The following is a 16,181-nucleotide window of genomic DNA, read 5'->3' on the forward strand; positions in this document are numbered from 1 at the left end:
GACTTCCTCCGACAATCAGGCGTGCAAATCAGATAATTCGTGTCACTCAACTTTTTCGTCACCCTATAAGGACCTGAAAATCTTGGTTGCAGAGCAGACCCTGGCACTGCCATTAATAGCAAAACAGATTCACCAGGATGAAAAGAACGAGCGACAGTTTTACGGTCATAATGCTCCTTCATCTCAGTCTGCGACTCAGACAAATTTTTCTTCGCAATGTCACAAGTCCTACGAAGACGTTCACGAATAGAATGAACATACTCGGATACGAGAACAAGCGGGGTGTCATTACTAACAAGTTGTTCGCGTAATAACCTTAAAGGACCCCGAACCGCATGTCCAAAAATGAGCTCTGCAGGACTAAACCCCAACGATTCTTGAACGGTTTCCCTTATCGCAAATAAAAGCAAAGGGAGATCATCAGCCCAGTCGTTACCGGCTTCCACACAGTGCGCCCGCATCATTGATTTGAGCGTCTGGTGAAATCTCTCTAGCGCTCCCTGCGACTGCGGATGATATGCACTCGACACTACGTGATTAACGGAAATTCCTTTCAACACTTGCTCAAACACTTTAGATTTAAAATTTGTTCCCTGATCGGTCTGGATCACACGAGGTAACCCAAACGTTGAACAAAATTTAATCAACTCTTTCACAATGGTTTTCGCTTTGATGTTACGCAATGGTATTGCCTCTGGAAAACGAGTCGTGGCACACATTAGCGTTAAAATATACTGGTAACCTGATTTCGATTTCGGTAGGGGACCAACACAGTCTTGTGTGAGGCTTATCTAGACGATATTGTAATATATTCTTCTAGCTGGGAAGAACATTTGAGTTCCCTGCGTGAAGTGCTTTCACGTTTTTGTGATGCGTCTTTGACTCTGAACCTAGCAAAATGTGAGTTCGCCAAGGCAACAGTGGTTTACTTGGGGAAAAGGGTGGGTCAGGGTCAGGTATGCCCGATTGATGTGAAGATTGCATCTGTTATGAAGTTTCCAGTATTCCACATTAACTGGAAGTCAAGTCTTTATTTGTATAGTGCTTTATACAGTACAGGTTGTGTCAAAGCAGCGTTAAACAGTGTTAAACAGGAAAATAGTTTAATGCAAGAAGTCAATAACAGAGTAATTTTTCCAGCTAAAGTCAGTTCATTGACCAGTTCATTTGTTAATTGTTACGAATTAACAAAAGTCTCTACTCAAAGAGAACAGAAGAAACATTCATAACAAAATAACAGGGATCCAAATAAGATCCCTGGAGTCCCCGCTCTCACTCCCAAGGCTTCAAAACACCAACTATACTTTAAAGTATAAAAAGTAAGTTTATTAAACATAAGGTAGTAAAGAGCATATACATTTCAGGAGGGGGAAAAGCCAAAACAAATAACAAAACAAAGCTAACTATATTAAGGATTCTAACCTAGAATTCAGATAATAAACAAAATATACAAAAGCTTACCTCCCTACTTATCACAAACAAGAGAAAACGAGTAATAAATAAAAGAGGCACCCACCTCCCTACTATGCTCCAAATGATTAGGGTTTAAAATAAATATTAAAGTTCCACATAACAGATCAACTTAGAAAAGTAAAGTAATGATTTACAACAGTTGTCTCATTCCACAGTCAGCATGTACACCGTATGTTACAGCATAGAAACAAAACAACAAGTCTCTCAATCAAGGAAGCCATGAGAGCGGGGAGCTCCAGATCCATGCTTCAGGTGGCTTTAAGTAGCAGCAATCACTCCCGTCCCCAATCAGGTCACTCATTATCAGCTCCACCTGCGAGTCATGATAGTTAGAGGGTAACAAGAAAGAGAAAAACACACCAAAAGGAACACTAGACCAACACAACACAATGCATTCCCACGTAACACCTCCCCACCAAAAGAAATGCTAACAAGAAGTTTGCATTACCTACACTGCACCGCCGCATTTAGATCTTACACTTCAGCACCATAAACGCGGGACAGCGCATCCGCAACAGTATTCTGCGAGCCTTTTTTATGTCGAATATCCAAGTCAAACTCTTGAACTATCAACGCCCAGCGCATTAAGCGTTGATTTGAATTCGACATCCGGGCCAAGAACACAAGTGGGTTGTGGTCCGTATAGACAATAATTGGAAATGAACTTCCACCTAAATACACCTCGAAATGTTGCAACGCTAATAACAATGCAAGAGCCTCTTTTTCGATGGTACTATACCTGCGTTGACATAACGTGAACTTTTTCGAGAAGTAACAAACTGGGTGATCAACATCAAACTCACTCTCTTGAAGTAAAACCGCACCAGCGCCAGTAGCAGAGGCATCCACTTCCAGCTTGAAAGAGCGTGTAAACTCTGGCGCTGCCAAAACAGGAGCGTTACACAGCAAATCCTTAGCTGTACGAGAAGCTTCCTCACAAGCAGGAGACCACACAAATACTCGAGCTGTGCTGAGGAGATCGGTTAAGGGTGATACAACACTGGCAAAGTTACGACAGAACCCTCTGTAATAACCTGCCATCCCCAAAAATCGACGCAGTTCTCTTTTATTCACTGGTACTGGAAACTTCATAACAGATGCAATCTTCACATCAATCGGGCATACCTGACCCTGACCCACCCTTTTCCCCAAGTAAACCACTGTTGCCTTGGCGAACTCACATTTTGCTAGGTTCAGAGTCAAAGACGCATCACAAAAACGTGAAAGCACTTTACGCAGGGAACTCAAATGTTCTTCCCAGCTAGAAGAATATATTACAATATCGTCTAGATAAGCCTCACATTTCTGCACTCCACTTAGTACAATACGCATCAAACGTTGGAAAGTTGATGGTGCATTTCGCATCCCGAACGCCATAACGGAGTACTGCATAAAATCATCAGGGGTCACAAACGCTGAAATCTCTGAGGCCCGAGAAGTAAGAGGTACTTGCCAGTACCCCTTAAGAAGATCTAATTTTGTCACAAACTTTGCGGGACCCACCCGATCTATACAGTCTTCCATCCGTGGAAGTGGGAACGAGTCAGGTTTAGTTACTGCGTTGACTTTGCGATAGTCAGTGCAGAACCGAACCGATGAATCAGCCTTGGGAACCAACAAGCAAGGCGAACTCCACGCACTCAAACTGGGTCTCGCAAAGTTATTCTCACGTAAATACTCGACCTCCGCTTTCATTAACTCACGCTTTCTCGGATTAAGCCGAAAAGGGTGCTGTCTTATTGGCTGTGCGTTTCCGACGTCGATATCATGCTGAAGTACTGTAGTCTGTGATGGAATGTCACCAAATAGTGAACGATGACTTTCAATTAACTCAACGATATCTTTCTTTTGATTCGGAGCTAAATAACTTAAGTGAGATTCCAATTTATTCAAGATTACGGAGTTCGACAGATGACCACAAGGTACAGAAAAATCCTGTTCCATCTCCTCTATTACAGTCGACCCAACGACGACACTCGGCTTAACAAGGGCAGACTCGTCTTGCACATAAGACTTTAACATGTTAACATGAACTATCCGCGACTTCCTCCGACAATCAGGCGTGCAAATCAGATAATTCGTGTCACTCAACTTTTTCGTCACCCTATAAGGACCTGAAAATCTTGGTTGCAGAGCAGACCCTGGCACTGCCATTAATAGCAAAACAGATTCACCAGGATGAAAAGAACGAGCGACAGTTTTACGGTCATAATGCTCCTTCATCTCAGTCTGCGACTCAGACAAATTTTTCTTCGCAATGTCACAAGTCCTACGAAGACGTTCACGAATAGAATGAACATACTCGGATACGAGAACAAGCGGGGTGTCATTACTAACAAGTTGTTCGCGTAATAACCTTAAAGGACCCCGAACCGCATGTCCAAAAATGAGCTCTGCAGGACTAAACCCCAACGATTCTTGAACGGTTTCCCTTATCGCAAATAAAAGCAAAGGGAGATCATCAGCCCAGTCGTTACCGGCTTCCACACAGTGCGCCCGCATCATTGATTTGAGCGTCTGGTGAAATCTCTCTAGCGCTCCCTGCGACTGCGGATGATATGCACTCGACACTACGTGATTAACGGAAATTCCTTTCAACACTTGCTCAAACACTTTAGATTTAAAATTTGTTCCCTGATCGGTCTGGATCACACGAGGTAACCCAAACGTTGAACAAAATTTAATCAACTCTTTCACAATGGTTTTCGCTTTGATGTTACGCAATGGTATTGCCTCTGGAAAACGAGTCGTGGCACACATTAGCGTTAAAATATACTGGTAACCTGATTTCGATTTCGGTAGGGGACCAACACAGTCAAGAATGAGTCGCTCGAATGGTTCTCCCATCACTGGAATAGGCTGCAAAGGAGCTGGACGAATTGTTTGGTTTGGTTTACCAGAAATTTGGCATACGTGACATGAACGACAATGTCTTGACACAGCAGATCTTAAACCAGGCCAATAAAAATACTTAGCTACTCGCATAAAGGTTTTAGTACTACCTAAATGACCAGACAGTGGGTGGTCATGAGCAAGTTTAAGCACAGCCTTTCGGTAACCAGAAGGTACTACAATCTGACAATCTGGACTTACTCCAGCCTCCTTCGCATTACGAGATAGCCACTCACGCATTAAGACGCCTCGGTCCCAGAAATACCGTACCCCATCAGCATTACCTCCTTTCACTTTACCCTCCACGGCCTCAACACAGCGCGTTAGAGAAGGGTCAGACTTTTGAGTTTTTCCAAGTTGTTCTCTCCCCATCGTCAGAGAAGGTTCTTGATCAGAAATATCATTATCACCTTTAGTCCTGCAGAGCTCATTTTTGGACATGCGGTTCGGGGTCCTTTAAGGTTATTACGCGAACAACTTGTTAGTAATGACACCCCGCTTGTTCTCGTATCCGAGTATGTTCATTCTATTCGTGAACGTCTTCGTAGGACTTGTGACATTGCGAAGAAAAATTTGTCTGCGTCGCAGACTGAGATGAAGGAGCATTATGACCGTAAAACTGTCGCTCGTTCTTTTCATCCTGGTGAATCTGTTTTGCTATTAATGGCAGTGCCAGGGTCTGCTCTGCAACCAAGATTTTCAGGTCCTTATAGGGTGACGAAAAAGTTGAGTGACACGAATTATCTGATTTGCACGCCTGATCGTCGGAGGAAGTCGCGGATAGTTCATGTTAACATGTTAAAGTCTTATGTGCAAGACGAGTCTGCCCTTGTTAAGCCGAGTGTCGTCGTTGGGTCGACTGTAATAGAGGAGATGGAACAGGATTTTTCTGTACCTTGTGGTCATCTGTCGAACTCCGTAATCTTGAATAAATTGGAATCTCACTTAAGTTATTTAGCTCCGAATCAAAAGAAAGATATCGTTGAGTTAATTGAAAGTCATCGTTCACTATTTGGTGACATTCCATCACAGACTACAGTACTTCAGCATGATATCGACGTCGGAAACGCACAGCCAATAAGACAGCACCCTTTTCGGCTTAATCCGAGAAAGCGTGAGTTAATGAAAGCGGAGGTCGAGTATTTACGTGAGAATAACTTTGCGAGACCCAGTTTGAGTGCGTGGAGTTCGCCTTGCTTGTTGGTTCCCAAGGCTAATTCATCGGTTCGGTTCTGCACTGACTATCGCAAAGTCAACGCAGTAACTAAACCTGACTCGTTCCCACTTCCACGGATGGAAGACTGTATAGATCGGGTGGGTCCCGCAAAGTTTGTGACAAAATTAGATCTTCTTAAGGGGTACTGGCAAGTACCTCTTACTTCTCGGGCCTCAGAGATTTCAGCGTTTGTGACCCCTGATGATTTTATGCAGTACTCCGTTATGGCGTTCGGGATGCGAAATGCACCATCAACTTTCCAACGTTTGATGCGTATTGTACTAAGTGGAGTGCAGAAATGTGAGGCTTATCTAGACGATATTGTAATATATTCTTCTAGCTGGGAAGAACATTTGAGTTCCCTGCGTGAAGTGCTTTCACGTTTTTGTGATGCGTCTTTGACTCTGAACCTAGCAAAATGTGAGTTCGCCAAGGCAACAGTGGTTTACTTGGGGAAAAGGGTGGGTCAGGGTCAGGTATGCCCGATTGATGTGAAGATTGCATCTGTTATGAAGTTTCCAGTACCAGTGAATAAAAGAGAACTGCGTCGATTTTTGGGGATGGCAGGTTATTACAGAGGGTTCTGTCGTAACTTTGCCAGTGTTGTATCACCCTTAACCGATCTCCTCAGCACAGCTCGAGTATTTGTGTGGTCTCCTGCTTGTGAGGAAGCTTTTCGTACAGCTAAGGATTTGCTGTGTAACGCTCCTGTTTTGGCAGCGCCAGAGTTTACACGCTCTTTCTAGCTGGAAGTGAATGCCTCTGCTACTGGCGCTGGTGCGGTTTTACTTCAAGAGAGTGAGTTTGATGTTGATCACCCAGTTTGTTACTTCTCGAAAAAGTTCACGTTATGTCAACGCAGGTATAGTACCATCGAAAAAGAGGCTCTTGCATTGTTATAAGCGTTGCAACATTTCGAGGTGTATTTAGGTGGAAGTTCATTTCCAATTATTGTCTATGTGGACCACAACCCACTTGTGTTCTTGGCCCGGATGTCGAATTCAAATCAACGCTTAATGCGCTGGGCGTTGATAGTTCAAGAGTTTGACTTGGATATTCGACATAAAAAAGGCTCGCAGAATACTGTTGCGGATGCGCTGTCCCGCGTTTATGGTGCTGAAGTGTAAGATCTAAATGCGGCGGTGCAGTGTAGGTAATGCAAACTTCTTGTTAGCATTTCTTTTGGTGGGGAGGTGTTACGTGGGAATGCATTGTGTTGTGTTGGTCTAGTGTTCCTTTTGGTGTGTTTTTCTCTTTCTTGTTACCCTCTAACTATCATGACTCGCAGGTGGAGCTGATAATGAGTGACCTGATTGGGGACGGGAGTGATTGCTGCTACTTAAAGCCACCTGAAGCATGGATCTGGAGCTCCCCGCTCTCATGGCTTCCTTGATTGAGAGACTTGTTGTTTTGTGTCTATGCTGTAACATACGGTGTACATGCTGACTGTGGAATGAGACAACTGTTGTAAATCATTACTTTACTTTTCTAAGTTGATCTGTTATGTGGAACTTTAATATTTATTTTAAACCCTAATCATTTGGAGCATAGTAGGGAGGTGGGTGCCTCTTTTATTTATTACTCGTTTTCTCTTGTTTGTGATAAGTAGGGAGGTAAGCTTTTGTATATTTTGTTTATTATCTGAATTCTAGGTTAGAATCCTTAATATAGTTAGCTTTGTTTTGTTATTTGTTTTGTCTTTTCCCCCTCCTGAAATGTATATGCTCTTTACTACCTTATGTTTAATAAACTTACTTTTTATACTTTAAAGTATAGTTGGTGTTTTGAAGCCTTGGGAGTGAGAGCGGGGACTCCAGGGATCTTATTTGGATCCCTGTTATTTTGTTATGAATGTTTCTTCTGTTCTCTTTGAGTAGAGACTTTTGTTAATTCGTAACAATTGGGATGATTCAGTGATGTCATCATCATCCAGTTCACCTCTCTTCCAAATAATGTTTGTGCAATCAGTCAGTCAAGTGTCCCCAACTAAGTAAGCCAAAGGCGACAGTGGGGCAGGGGCAGAGGTCTTGTCTGGTTCCCGTGGTCTTGTGCCGACGGTTTTCGAGGTGATGAGGTCTTCAGGGATCTGTCTCTGGGACTGATCCACCATCTGATCTGGATACAGATTGGATCTGTTGGCTGTGGTGACCTCGGATTAAGAATGAAAGAAACTAATAGTAGCGTAGATGCCATTCTTCTTATAATGTAATGAGTACATCAGCTGTTATGGGAAGCGTTCCCAGTTACGGTTGTCCTAAATAAAGCTTCAGTCCATAACCTTTTTGGTTAAAAATTATCCAAAATCAATATTTGAGCAATTAAATAACTAGCCAATGTTCAAAGCTATCGCCTTACTTTAGCCAGATTCACAACAGTTAGCTTATAATAAGATGGGGGCAGCTGTGGCCTAATGGTTAGAGAGACGGACTTGTAACCCGAAGGTCACAGGTTCGAGTCTCAGTGTGGGCAGGAGTTGTAGGTGGGGTGAGTAAATGAACAGCACTCTTCCTCCCTCAATACCCATGGCTGAAGTGCCTTTGAGCAAGGCATTGAATCCCCCAGTTGCTCCCCTGTTTACAGTTTGTGTGTGTGTGTGTGTGTGTGTGTGTGTGTGTGTTCCTTACTCACTGCTGTGTGTGTGTGCACTTGGAGGGGTTAAATGCAGAGCACCAATTCTGAGTATGGGTTACTATATTTGCCAAATATCACGACTTTCACTTTCATAATAATGATAATAATAATAATTTGATTGGTACGGGAAATTATCACAGGAAATTCGAGCATGTTGCTGCGTCTGTAAACATAAAGAGGTTTTCCCGGCTACTAAGCTATCGCATGTGAGGATCCTGCATGTGGTGGATCGTTTTTAGACTTTTCTCAAAGCAGCTAGAATAATTAAATGTCCAAAAATAATTCTGATGTCAGATTGTAATCTAGAAAGGATTTTATGAAACTCATGTTAAATGTGCTTCTGATTACAGATAGCCTGGGATTACACAAAGTTTTTATTTTAAAGACCATAACTCTTATAATAATTAAATACCATTTCGAAGGGAGCATAGTTTGCTTTTTGGGTTAAAAGAATTTCTTGGTATGAAACTCAAATGGTATAAATTAGAGATTATACTGTACAAAAATTGAGATCTACACACTAATACACACTATACTCATAGTCACGAGAAGCTGATGTTGTTAACATTAATAATCTGAAAATAAGGTATAACAATAATAATAATTTGCACGGTTTGATGTGATATGAGCTAATAAATCATAAATTAAATCACCTTTGATAGCGCAATTTATTGTTATGCTTTTTTCCTCAGTTGGTCAGAACAAACGTGGAAGACTTGTTACTAAATAGGAAAAGGATCTGCTGTCCAAAGTTGATTTTGATATTATAGGTATTATCAAATGGCCAGAGTTTTGAGATCCCAGCAGACGTGAAGGACTATAATGTGATATGAGCTTTCTCAAGTACTGAGGAACAAAACAATTTATGGCTTTATAATTAACAAGATTTTAAAATGTATTCGTTGTTCAATAGGGAGCCAGTGCAGAGTTGACAGAACTAGGCTAATGTGGTCATACTTACTCATTCTAGTAAGAACTCTTGCTGCTGTATTTTGGACCCTCTGGAGTTTGTTTATTAAGCGCGCAGAGCAACCACCCAATAAAGCATTACAATAATCTAACCTTGAGGTCATGAATGCATGAATTAATGTTTCTGCATTTGACATTAAAGCATAGGTCATAATTTATATATATTTTTGAGATGGATAAAATGCAGTTTTACAAATGCTACAAACATGGTTTTAAATGAAAGATTGCGATCAAATAGCACACTCCTAACTGATATTGAGAAATTTACAGAGAAGCAATCAAGTGTTGAATAATGTTTTAAGTTATTACATGCAGATTTTTTTTGTTCAAATAATTAAAACCTTAGTTTTTTTTTCAGAATTTAGTAGTAGGAAATTACTAGTCATTCAGTTTTTTATATCAACTATGCATTTTGTTAGTTTTGCTAATTTGTAGGTTTCATCGGGCTGTGAAGAAATATAGAGCTGAGTATCATTAGCATAACAGTGAAAGCTAACATCATGTTTTTTGATGATATCTCCCAAGGGTAACATGTAAAGTGTGAAAAGCTAATGCTCCTAGTACTGAGCTTTGTGTCTAACCCTAACCCTACTGTACTTGTGAATGTACTTGTCATTTACTGAGAAAGGAAATTTGAGATCAGTCTGCAATGAACTAATTCTCTAGGATCTATGAGAGGCTTATCTATAACAGCTAATTTTAAGGTTTTAGGAACATATCCTAAAGAGATTTATGAATGAATAATATTCAGAAAAGGATTTATGACTTCTGGAAGCACCTTTTTAGTATCTTAGATGGAATAGGGTCTAAAGTTTTGATGATTTAACCAATTTATTCAATTCTTCCTGTCCTATTGCAGAGAGTGAGTGTAATTGTTCCTCAAGGGTTCTTTTGTGCGCATATCTGATTCGATACTGTGGCTGACAGCTGCATGGTTATAATTTTATCTCTAATAGTATCAACCTTAAAGAAGTTAATAAAGTCATTACTGCTGTGCTGTTGGGAAAGGTCTATGTCTGTTGATGTTTTTTTTCCCCTGTTGATTTAGCCACTGTATTGAATAAATGCCTGGGGTTGTGTTTGTTCTATTCTAAGAGAGACACAAAGTAAGCAGATCTAGCAGTTTTTAGAGCTTTTCTATAAGTAGAAGTTCTTTCCCCCCAAGCAATACAAAACACGTCTAGTTTTATTTTCTTCCAACTGTTTTCCATTTTCCGGGCTGATTTCTTTAAGGTGCAAGTGTGCTCATTATAAGAAGGACTGTTTTCCTTAATCTTCTTTAAAGGGATAGTTCACCCAAAAATCAAAATTATGTCATTAATGACTCACCCTCATGTTGTTCCAAACCCGTGAGACTTCCGTTTATCTTCGGAACACAGTTTAAGATATTTTAGATTTAGTCCGAGAGCTCTCAGTCCGTCCATTGAAAGTGTGTGTATGGTATACTGTCCATGTCCAGAAAGTTAAGAAAAACATAATCAAAGTAGTCCATGTGACATCAGAGGGTCAGTTAGAATATTTTGAAGCATCGAAAATACATTTTGGTCCAAAAAATAGCAAAAACTATGACTTTATTCAGCATTGTCTTCTCTTCCGTGTCTGTTGTGAGAGAGTTCAAAACAAAGCAGTTTGTCATATCCGGTTCGCGAACAAATCATTCGATATAACCGGATCTTTTTGAACCAGTTCACCAAATCAAACTGTGCTAAATATTAAAGGTAATGCAAAATCTGAATGTAAAGCCCAAATAAAAGTTAAAAACTATAAAGACATTTAAAAATGACAAAAATACAGAACAAAATTTATATTTTCTTCCAAATGAAAATAGAAAAATAAAAACTAATTCAAAATATAAAAATCTATAAAAGTAGCCAATAATACTACAGTAAGACTGGTTCAGTTTTATATCTTCAAGCTTTAGAACTGTAGTTAATTATATTAGCTGATAATTCAGAAATGTAAGTGTAAAACTCAAATAAAAATCAATAATAACTATATAGATGTTTGTTTTACAAAAATGACAAAAACACAACAAAAATACCAATTTTATCTAAAGTGACAATTAAAATAGAAAATGGAATAATAAAAACTAATTCAAAATACAATAGTTTCTTAATGATACTAAAACAACACTGGTCCAGTTTACTGTAATCTTCAGGCTTTACCACTGCAGTTAATCATTTACTAGCACAGTAAAAGTTAGTATTTCTGCCGTATTAGTGCAGATTCATTCAATAACAGCTGCTGGTCAGCACTCCTTCAGTTACTGGCATCTAATCGTCTTCATCGGGACATTAAATCAATAAATCTATCAGCAGTGGTGTCTTATAATGGTTTTAGAGCATTAACATCAGCTTGTCTGTCCATCACAAACATATGAACCTGGACTGTGGCTGATTCAGATGGAAATGATGGTGGGAAATCCAGTCAGACGTCTGTCAAGAGCACAATATTATAGTTCAGAATCTGATTCCACTTGATCATGTTCATGTCAAACATTTCAGAACATTAAGGACATGTTTTTTAGAGTTTAGATTTTCAGATAGTTTCAGTGTTCTAGATCAGTGTTCATGATGCTTTGCTTTAAAGGGATCATGAAATGCAGCTTCAAGTTTTTATTGTATGATAAATGATCATTTTCCATCCCAATAGATAAACAATTGTTTTGGTTGCAACTTTCATGTTTAGTGGCAACACTTTGTCATATTCTGGTCTGATTCTGATATTTATGTTTGTACTGGTTTTATTATTATAACTTATCTTATAAAGATAAGATGAAAAACAATACTAGCAGCACATTTAAAATAATTCACAAAACAGTCCTTTGTGAAGAACAAAGGAAAACTTTAGCTTTCAGTCGATCAGGCTCATGGGTAAAAATAAACGCCTCCTTTGATTACATACGATGGTGATGCATGTTAAGGGTGTGTTGAGGGAAAATTGTGATGCCAATTTCAGCTCCGGGTGTTTCAGAACAGTAGTTTCTTAAACTTGTAGTATGTTTTTTGTAGAGTAACCTCTCATGTGTAAATATATAGAACATTTAGACCTCTTTAAATAAGGTTGTTTTTAGAATGAACAGAGTGTTTTTTCAATGATCCCTGGCTCTTTATGTGTGCAGATCTCCCGCTATCTGTCACTCCCATCTCTGCATTCTACCACGGCTGTCTGGAGATCAGTGTGAACGGACAGCAGCTGGATTTCGACGAGGCTGTTAGCAAAGACAACAGCATCAAGTCTCACTCCTGTCCTCCTGTTTCTGCCCCAGACCCTCCGTCCGCTGAATCCCAGCCGCACTAGACAGAAAATAACATCACAGCCTAATGCAGGGACACCTGAGCCGCTGCGTCTGCCTGTTAGTTCCTGTCAAATACATGATGTGATGTCCTGATTATGGCTTCAGAAGGAGACGGAGAGAAAAAGCTTGACCTGTGATTTTTAATTGATTTTTTTAATTGACTTTGTGTTTTTAATTGATGCACTCATTAGTTGATTGATGACAAACCTGTGAAAGAGCTTCAGAAGCTCAAAAAACTATATTTAAAGATGCTACACATTCATTCCAGTATTTTTATTCCTGACGTGTGTTTTTAATCAGGTTTTTACTCACAGTATGGAGCCGTCAGTTTGTATCTTGTGTATATAACACACTAATTTGAATGTGATGTGAATGTTTAGATGGATACTGAACACTAGTGCCACATTAATTGTTGTAATAAAACATGAAATGCAGCTTGTTTTTGTTGTCATTGTCATGCAGATCTCACCTTAAGAAGCAAAATCCCATTTTAGACACAAATATGAGTGTTTAACTGTTTAATTACTGCCTACTTTTCACATATATGTGGTTCTGATGAAATTTCTATAATTGTATTTCTCTGTACTTCTATATCTAGTTCTATTTCCACTTCTATACTTCCATATCTATGTTCCTGTTTTTTCTATACTTCTACTTCTAGATCTATACATTTCTATACTTCTGTCTAGTTCAAGTGTCTGTTTTTTTCTATACTTCTATATCAAGTTTATACTGTTTTTATATATTTTCTATAATTCTGTATCTAGTTCTATTTCTGTTTTCTTTGTGAGTGTAATATTTATGTTTTATATGTTAAAGAATGGCAGTTTGGTTGCTGAGTTGGTTAGATTAATTTCCCTGACAGTCTGAAAGCTATTGTGAAATGTTTTCATTTGACAGTCCTCAAACACCAAACACTGGATCTACATCTCTGTTACATTTCTGACATGAGATATACAGTGTGTTTTACAGATGGACACGAGTGACCTGACTTCAATGTTGCATAAAGAAACAGACGGGAAACAGGAGGGAGGAACAGAGAATGAAAACACTGGCTCAGAAAAAGGAGGAGTGCGAGCGAGAGAAGTAAACATTGAGAAATCAGCTGCATGAGAAGAATGTAACCTCACATTTGAACCTTAAGAACACAGATGGGAAAATCACTGTCAAATCAACAAACAGCCTGATTAGAATGTAGGTCTGCCTTCACTACAACACAGAGAGATTTCACTTTCAAACTTACAGAAACTTCACAAATGGACATTAAGTTAAAAACATAATCTGATATTTTTAAATGCTTATACATTAACTTAATGATGCTGGCTCTGTAAAGACCTCATGAGACATACATTAACCCAATAATGCCTGACATTAATTTAAAGTAAAAAAAAAAAAAAAAGAATCAAATTTTTCAGAAGGCGTGTAGTACAGTATATTGTGCCAGAATATTTGGAATATTTTTATCATGTTGATCATTTAGAGGCCTTAGAAATTCATTGTCAAATATGATACACTCAACTTTATACAGTAGGTTTAATTGGCCAAATCTACAGTGCAGCTATTACAATTCATGTGTCCTGGGTAATAAGTGTAGATTATTTGGTCACTTTCCTGGCTGCAAATCAACAATTGCGTCATGAACACATACTTAAAATAACAGTTCACCCAAAACTGAAAGTTCTGTCAACATTCTGTGGAACTCGGCCGATGTTTCACTGGAAATGTCAAATTTCTTTCAAATCTCACTCTGTGTATCGCAATCACACATCTGAGATAAACCAGCCTTACACAGAACCATCGTCGCTGGGTACACTCTGCTGTGATGTCATGCTGATGCGTGCCAAATAGTGCACAAACAAAAAGCATGATGGGAAACCAGTTGATTGCGACACAGTTTAGAGCTCAGGGGCTAAGAACCTGATTGTGCTTGTGCATTCAGGGTGTTTTTGGAGTAAGATCAATTTCCCTTTCATGAGATTACTTCCTCGTTTTGTTCTCTTAAACTCTATGGGTGAGGCTTCTTAATCAGGGCATTTTCAGGGGCGTGATATTCAAATTACAATGGTTTTCTTAAAATCACATTTATCAACATGCAATCATTCGTACAATGAGATTGGCGGCATACAAATGTTTCATGAATCACATGTAAAATCTGTCGTAAATTGATTTGTGCACACTGATCTTTGCTTGTTTCTATATTAGACTGTTAAATGAGTCCCACTGTGAATGATATAAGTTTTGTGCCACTACACACGATGCACTAGAACTAATACTATGCACTATGTACAATCCCAGCTTAGGAAAATTTGTTCTAAGAATGTTTTGTTAGTGTTCCCATCAAGGAATTTTCTTATGTTCTCTGAACGTTTAAAGCATCCAGTTTTTTTGTTTTTTTTTACATTTTAAAAACTTGTTTTGTTATGCAAACTTTAAGGGAACATTCCATGTTATCATTTTGCAAACATTGTGGAAACATGACTTTTGGATGTTATCTGAAGTAGTAACATTTACCCAGGTAACAAAGTTAGGTTATTGTTAAATTGTTTTAAAATGTTTCTAAAACGTTAAAATGTCTATTTTTCTTGTTGTGATTATAATGTTATTTTATTTTAAGACAATGTCAATGTAGTTTTCCTTCATTTTTATTTTGAGTTTTAGTTATTGTAGGTCATCAAGTTAAAGGTTACAAAAGCATTTCTTACTATTTTCAGCTAACTTTTTCACCCAAAATATAACATTATTTGAATGTTTATTCAAATATTTATGCTGCGGCGCCCGGGGAGCAGTTGGCGGTTCAGTGCCTTGCTCAAGGGCACCTAAGTTCTGGTATTGCCGGGCCAAGATTCGAACCCACAACCCTAGGGTTAAGCATTAAACTCTCTAACTACTAGGCCACGACTTCCCCAAAAGTTTTGTGCTGTTTTGAGAAATTTATGAAAGAACACTTATAAAACTCTCCGTAGATTTAATCCTAAAAGTCTACGTATGCAAAAAAGCTAGATTTTGTATACGCACAAAAGTTTTCAGATTTATAAAACCATGCATACGCCAGAACCGGCGCAAAAATCCCTTTATAAGTCCCAGTCAGAGGAAGATTGTGCATACATGCATCTCCACCCCGACTCCTCCCCGAGATCACCATATATGGAGCTTACAATAAGTTTTACTAGGCATAACCTCATCTGCATATCATTTCCATCCATATTCCCATCCATGTGACCATATTTAACACTGTAAAGGTACAAGACATCAAGGAAATATGAGAGAAGTAGTATAAATGCCATTTGTCCCATACACAATTTTTATTGCTAAAAATCATCCAGTATTCTTATGTTTTAGCATAAATATATCAAAATCCATTAAAACAAAACAGTTTAAAATAGTTCTCAGATAAATATTTTAGAATGGAGTTGATCTCATTCTTTTCACTGGCCACATAGTATTTCAATTATTTTGAACAATTTGAATCAAATTTAATTTATGCAGTTTTGCTGATAAGGTGAACATCTTTTAGCTATTTTAGCCTATATTTATTGTAGTGTAAATATTGTCTGACTCAGCACGTCATAGACAAAATAGCCTATTTTAAAAAGAAAACATGCAAATTACCATTTTCTTCAAGTTATGTCCTTCAAATACAATGGTATTTTTAATAATGTTGTGGAGATGCCTTCACATGTCACCAGCACCTCTGTGCAGCTG

At 38.7% G+C, this 16,181-nt stretch overlaps 2 protein-coding genes across 2 annotated transcripts in view; both read left to right on the forward strand.

The window, feature by feature from the left end:
* Positions 1–8,190, forward strand: part of rasa3 (RAS p21 protein activator 3) — a 120,369-nt gene extending 112,179 nt beyond the window's left edge. The window contains exon 26 of the transcript XR_009434070.1: positions 8,162–8,190. The gene's annotated coding sequence lies outside the window, so the exon portion shown is untranslated. The remainder of the gene's footprint in view (positions 1–8,161) is intronic.
* pros1 (protein S) overlaps positions 1–12,913 on the forward strand; it is a 57,300-nt gene extending 44,387 nt beyond the window's left edge. The window contains exon 14 of the mRNA XM_059552297.1: positions 12,303–12,913. Within this exon, the coding sequence (XP_059408280.1) occupies positions 12,303–12,481 (179 nt within the window). The 3' untranslated portion in view covers positions 12,482–12,913. The remainder of the gene's footprint in view (positions 1–12,302) is intronic.
* The last annotated feature ends 3,268 nt before the right edge of the window (positions 12,914–16,181 follow it).

The sequence above is a fragment of the Carassius carassius genome, chromosome 6, assembly GCF_963082965.1.
Source record: "Carassius carassius chromosome 6, fCarCar2.1, whole genome shotgun sequence".
Lineage (NCBI taxonomy): Eukaryota > Metazoa > Chordata > Actinopteri > Cypriniformes > Cyprinidae > Carassius > Carassius carassius.